This window comes from Cuculus canorus, chromosome 1 (assembly GCF_017976375.1).
Source record: "Cuculus canorus isolate bCucCan1 chromosome 1, bCucCan1.pri, whole genome shotgun sequence".
NCBI classification, from domain to species: domain Eukaryota; kingdom Metazoa; phylum Chordata; class Aves; order Cuculiformes; family Cuculidae; genus Cuculus; species Cuculus canorus.
In genome coordinates, this window is record NC_071401.1 from 82,627,646 (window position 1) to 82,634,420 (window position 6,775).

The 6,775-nt window shown below is 39.8% G+C and overlaps 1 protein-coding gene across 1 annotated transcript in view; it reads left to right on the plus strand.

Annotated features, from left to right (window-relative positions):
• The window catches only part of PHEX (phosphate regulating endopeptidase X-linked), a 111,910-nt gene extending 106,359 nt beyond the window's left edge, over positions 1–5,551 (plus strand). The window contains exon 22 of the mRNA XM_054056597.1: positions 1,360–5,551. Coding sequence (XP_053912572.1) covers positions 1,360–1,462 — 103 coding nt within the window. The 3' untranslated portion in view covers positions 1,463–5,551. The remainder of the gene's footprint in view (positions 1–1,359) is intronic.
• Positions 5,552–6,775: the final 1,224 nt, after the last annotated feature.

Genomic DNA, 6,775 nt, shown 5'->3' on the forward strand with positions numbered 1-6,775 from the left:
ATGTGTCTTGGTTATTTTTGAATGCCAGTTTCAGAGTGAAATCCCTGGCATGGCAGGCAGAACTCTTACCAGGTTCAGCAGCAGTTCTGCATGACCAGTTCTTGCCGTTCCAGTACCTGAACAAGTATTTGAGGTGTTTTCATAATAAAGCTGTATATCTTATTTGAAGCCTAACCTCATTTTGTAATTCGCCATACTGACCTTTGGACATTTTTGTACCAACTGACTGCAAATTATCTTACCCACAGAAAGTCTAATCAATATAATAAGAAAGTTTTCTACCACACTGAGCTATGCTGAGAAGCTGATTGTCTCCAATGGAGAAAAATGCCTTCCCACTGCATAATAAAGAAAGCGGAAAGGCATAAAATTAATATATCTGTAGATACTGTACTGATTTTAACTCAGAATGCTGTTTATACCATTGCAAATTTGAGGTTAATAAATTCCGAAATGCTTAAGAGCATAGCAAAAAAACAGCAAACAGCACAATCCCAATCTAGCAATGGTAAAATAACAATTTCTGACAGTATGAAATAATGCAGACACGAAAGCAGGAGCCAAGGGTGACTACACATGAAGAGCGAGCTCTTTCCCTGGGCCTGAAGGTGCCAGTCTGGGTTGTAGACACATTGTCTATCTTGTGTGAGGCTCTTTCAGTATCACTCCATCTATGGTGGAAGGAAGAGATATTGGGAGCTGGTCAGGGCAGAAGCCTCAGAAAACATGTTTCCAAGCTATTAGAGGAGTTGAGACACTCATGGGTGTCAGGCTGAGGTGGCCAGTAAGACAGGCTCTGCTTGACTCCCCTGCAACTTCAGGCTGCAAAGTCTCAGGGAATCTGCGTGTGTGTGTGTGGGGGGGGTGTGTGTGTGGGGGGTGTGTGTGTGTGTGTGTGTGTGTGTGTGTGTGGTGAGCCAAATCAAATCACTTACAGTACAACGAGCTGCCTATGCATTTCTGCCTGCTGGACTGCAGTGGTTTGGCAGCTACTGGAAGAATTCCATTGTGCGAGGCTATGGCCAACCCTTTACTGCACCTTTGCTGCCAAGGGTCAGAATAGAAAATTGTTCTAAGTGATATACTGTTTGCAAACTGCAATTGGTTTTGGTTGAGTTTCTAGGAAAGTGAGGTGCTTCTCAAAGCACTGAGTGAAACAAGGTTATCTTGACATTAACTTTAAATGGGAATGCTTCTCCTGAGCTTTTGGGGTTTTGTGAAAGAATGACATGGGAAAGCTGAAAATTCAACCTAAAGGGAACAGTTCAACCTAAAGCGAACAAATTGAAGTACTTGCAGGTTTGTAGTGTTAAACAGAAGACAATCTGCACATTAATCACTTTTCTTTTCTCTTTGCAGAGTCATTGGCGCCATGAGCAACTTTGAAGAGTTCCGTAAAGCTTTCAATTGCCCAACAAATACGACGATGAACCGAGGGTCAGAATCCTGCCGGCTGTGGTAGACATCCCTTCCAGTCTTCTGTCAACGGGGTCTTCAATGTAAACTGCTGCACCAGAGCTCAAGCCCACTGTTAGAGTTTCAGAATAATGTTCCACAGTCTGGAGACATTACTTCAAACGCATCTTCCTTATCCATGTTAATGACCTACATGGATCTAATCACTCTCTATCCAGAGCCCAGAAACTTTTGAAATAGGAGCAGAAGACAGATTTTCTTTAATAATTACAAAAAAGTGACTCCTTTTATCCATAAAACTACTTCTATTCCTCTGCAGTTGCATTGCTGTTGATAGACAGCTGCCATTATCTATTCTAGTTCCTGATTTATAGTTGAGGAAGAGGTAAATGCTATAACCCATTTTTAATCTCTTGCTCTGTGGGGGTTCTCTGCAGAATGCTCCCCCACAAAATTTATTCTTTCTGGATGAAGAAATTCATGAGACTTGCTATAAAGCCAGCTCTGATTTGCTGTGTGATACAGCATTTTCATAACTTAAACTGTCACTGCCCAGCATGACATAAATGATGTTGCATGATATAAAGAAATAGACTTTATATAAATTTGGTTTAATATGTCAGATTAGTGCCTCAGGTTTTGGAACAGTTTCAAGCCGAGAAAGCACCTCATGGTTTCCATCTGCTAGGACTAAACAGAAAGGATACTTGTCAGATTCTGACCTTTTCTAATTTTAGAACAGGTTACGATAAAAATCAATGTGTGGTGAAAACTGGAGGCTTGCAGAAGGAATTCCCTGCACTGTGATACTTAGAAATATTATAGCATTTATTACTGTGTACAGTTTGGGCAGTTTTTTTCCCCCACAGGGTGATTTTTTTACCTTGTACTGAAGGTATCTTCAACTACATTTATGCTACATCATTTTTAATTGAGGGATGTCTCAGTCTTACAGAGGAATATGTATAGTGTGCATGCTTGTTCTCATGTTCAGAACAGGGCAAGGTAACTTGTGATTTCAAGAAAAGAATACCTTACTGAAAAACAGAGTACTAGCACCATTTGCCTTGTCTGGATAAAAAGAGCAATTCAGGAGCAGAGGACTTTTAAATACAGTATACACAAAAGCCAGTTACTTTTTTAATTTGATTTCTAAGAATATTCATTAAAAAATATTTTATTGCAGCAGAAAAATCTTTAACATATAACTATTACTTAAGGGGGGAAAATTAAAACAAGCTTTTCTTCATCAACAGATAGATACATTTAACTGGTATTTATTTATACCTTATGCATAAATTCATCTTTACAAGGTGGAATTGTTTTAAATGGAGGGTTTTTTTAGACTGACTTAATCATTGCAAATCTATATGCTTCTATGTGTATATATCTATATATAGATTCAAAAATACATAAATTCTTCTATTTGCTTAAATGTTATTTTATCAGTATAGAAATTTTAGTAAGAAAAACTTTTTTTGCAAGGATTGGTCAAATGTTTTCCACTAGTCAAGGCAGAAGAAGGTTCAGCTGAAGCTAAGGTTTTGCAGTTAGGCCAGTTTCCTCTGTTTCTTTATAAAGAAGGGAGACATCATGGAAACACAATTTATGGAGCAAGACAGGACCTCAAACTTCCTTCCAGAGACCAGGAACCTGTGACTTCTGAACTCAAGATACTGTTGACACTTCCTAGAAACAAAAGACAATATTTTGGGACCAAGTCTTTCTTTTTTTAAGTTTTCCCTGAAAAAGTCAAAGTTTTCTTAAGAGGAAGAACATGTTTGCTTTTCACAAAGCGCTCTGTTCATGAGTTCCATAAATTACAGCTTGTCATTTTAATTGCTGCTACTAAATTTTTTTTCCTGGAGATATTTTTCACATAAATTGTGTAGATTGCTGAGTTTTCATAAAGGATTCCCTCAAACAAACATGGATCTTGAGCAAAGTGATACTGTTTGCCTACTAATGGGAAAGTACCTTACAAAATTGTGTATTCTACTGAATTCATTCCTGTGCTCACATGAATACTGACACGATTTGATGTCGGCTGCTTTGGATCAACAGCACAAAGTTCAGGGGTGACTCCGTGGCCTCATTAAAAGTAGTACCAATACGGTCATTGTCCTATGAAAACTCAGGACAACAACCCAAACACTTATCTCAGCTTTCTGAATTACTGGACGAGACAAAGCTGGTTTCACAATAGTCTGCTCTGAATTTTCTAATTTTATCTCTCAGGCCATACATGTATTTGCAAGAGCTCATCTCTCATTGCTATTTTCCAGTGGGACAGATTCTGTCATTTTGTGGTTCATGGGATTGTTTCTCTGTACTGGATAGTGTTCCTTCTGAAATGTCTTATATTCACTGCCCTAAATGTCACTCTTACTGCTCCTTGCTAGGCTCAGGTCTTTCATGATTAATACCAGGGATTTTTGAATTGTGGTATGCTTATTCCCAGCGGCACAGGAACCACTGCAAAACTGTCTCATTCCTGCTAGGGCAAGCACCCATCTCCTATAGGAGGTAGAGGGCTGAGTCCTGGACTGGGGATACAGTGGTGAGCTGAAAGGTTTGGAGGCAAAACTCTAGGAGGGAGGAAGGTGCTTGCTGAGTGGCACATTCAATGATGGTGTTCAAGTTTGGGAAATCCTTAGTGTTGATGCAGGTTTTCAGTGCCTTGAGCTTAGGTCTTACATGACCAAATTTTGGACTCCAATTTTAGCAATTGAGAGGGGGCATACATGCTGCCAGGAAGGATGGAAGTCCTTGCTGCTGACCAGCACGTTCATTGGTAGTATCCAAGTTCGGAGAATCCTTGGTGTCGATGCAGGTTTTCAGTGCCTTAGGCTTAGGTTTTACATATGCCCACACAAAGATCCCAGTCTGCCTTACCAACTCAAATCAAACAGCTGATGATGCAATTTACAGTTCACTTTGGATTCAGCTATTTAGCTATCAGTTGGAAAGCAAAGCCAAAGGTAATTAAATGCATTCTTAAAACTTAGTCACCAAAGATGATAGTTTGTGAGGGCTCTTCCCAATGCTTTAGTTTTACCAGACTCCCTGGCCCTGTTTATTTTCACATTGTGCCTCCCGTGTCTACGCCAGCAATACCTTCCTGTGTTGATAGCAGGTTCACTAATCGTATCTATGCAAACAGGTCTTTCATCATGTATAGTCTTCTCCTAGAGCTTTTAAATTGGTATTTCTTTAATTGCCAGTAATTATGTCAATATTCTTCTTCATTTAAGTGTATTGTGAAATGTTTCTTCCTGTTGGTTCAGTAATCTTCTCTTCCAGCAATCAAGAGGGGAAGGATGACATGTGAAAAAACCCCCATTTTTTACCTGTGTAAATTTGAAGAGCTATTTTTCTACTGTGTAGACATAATGAAAAAACTTCTACTTCTGTCTTGCAACCCCTTCTTTTGGTCCTGAAAATTTGTAAACTTTTTTGTCTTCTCTTTTGTTTTCTGTTCCGTTTTGTTCTGTTGTAAACCTTCTTTTTTTCTGGCCTGTCTTTGAAAATGCTAAACCACCTTATACACTGTGAGTATTTCTGCTGATCATAAGCTGAAAGTGTTAGCTTTACACATGAGTAGTTGTCTGAAAAGGCAGCTGTGCTATTCATCTGTGTAAACTGCTTACGTATATAAATGATGTCCAAAAAACCAGTTGCGTTATAAAGCTCAGCCTTATGCCCTGTACAGAGTGATTTCAGCATTCTTTAGGTAGGAAGCCTATCACGACACTAAATGTTTCAATTATTTATAAGATAATCAAGTGGTTGTATGTATCACTTTCATTTAGTACTATTCAACAAATTACATGCTTAGAATTGTACCTCACAGCAGTCTTTTATATACATATATATATGTCTCCAAAGAAATATTAAAAGTCTGACAACTCAAGAGGCAAAACTACTATGAGTTAAAAGGTATTTTGTGTTCATATCTTTTTAATCTGGATTTTTATTTTGCTAGTCGGTCTATTGCACATTTTAATTTTTCTCCTTGCATAATACGCTGATTGACTGTTTGGAAGACAATTGTGTTAGCCAGTAAAAGCCAAAGTAATGAAGAATTTTCCTGTGTTGCAGTATGGCAAAAATTGCTTGGCCTGTCACTGTCAAACTCTACAATGATACTTCTGTAATATATCATCTTTATAAAATATAATAAAGAGCACAACATCATGGCCCGAATTTCTCAAGGCTACCATTACCGCTTTGCAGACTAAGAAAGATCTCCTCCTTTAGAATTGTCTAGCCATCTTCAGCCAGAGTCCAGCCAGAACCACTTGCCCCCACCAGTCTGCTGGAGGCAATTAAAATTAACATAGGACAAGCTACTGTGGATGATGCCTGGAGGCTGCAGAAATTGTAGAAGGGCAGATGGCTGAGCTGTCCCAACCACAGTCACGAGAGCACAAGACAGAGTCGGAGAAGATCCACCTCTGTTTGTCATCCTCACACTTCTCCTTTTGCCTCAGTCCATCCCTGTCTCAGCCCACCCTTTGTAGCCTCATCTACTTTTCAAATGCTTTTAAGCATTTTCTGGAAGTGTCTTTAATAGGATAACTGCAGTGCCATGCCTGAGTTTCAACTGCATCTCTTCTCAGACAGCACAAAGGAGTAGGGTGTGACTACAGTTAGCTTAGCTTCCTGCTGTTCCACCATGTACTTCATGAGCCCAACTGAGCATCCACTCAAAGGCTGTTCTGGCGCATGGACTGTGCCAAGGCCTTACGCATTACCAGCTTGGCTTTTCTGGGCTAACTGCCCTATTTTTGGGGCTCTGAACAGTTTCCTGACATGGCGTGGGCACCCATAAGCAGCAGCGTGGGCCAACTCCAAGGCAGCATAAAGTCTACGAGCAGCAAGGAGCAATAGTACCTGGTGGAGACTATGGCTGAACTGGGCCTTGCCACATCATTTGAATGATGCTCTGCAGTCTCCCAAAGCCCATAGCTTTGGGCAGGCAACTCTGCATACAGCTCTTGGATTTGGGTTGGCAGGGAGATTTTGTCTTTGATAGCCTTCATCGGTTCTGTCACCTACTTTATAACCTTATCAACATTTCTACAGGCAAAAGCAAAAGTTTGCATGGAGGAAGGTGAATGAACAAAGCAAACGTTGGAGTTGTAGCATGAAACCAGCCTCAGCACAAGGAAAATCTTTTCATTAACTCTTGCAGGGCTTATTAAGCTTGCCCGCGTCTTCGAAAGATGCTATAACAATAGCTGTAGATAGCCCTGAGGAATTCAGGATTTATCTGCTACAGCAAGAGCCTGCTTCACAAATCAGACAATTTAATCACATTTAAAATGTAATATATATTTAAAAAAGAAAAGAAATT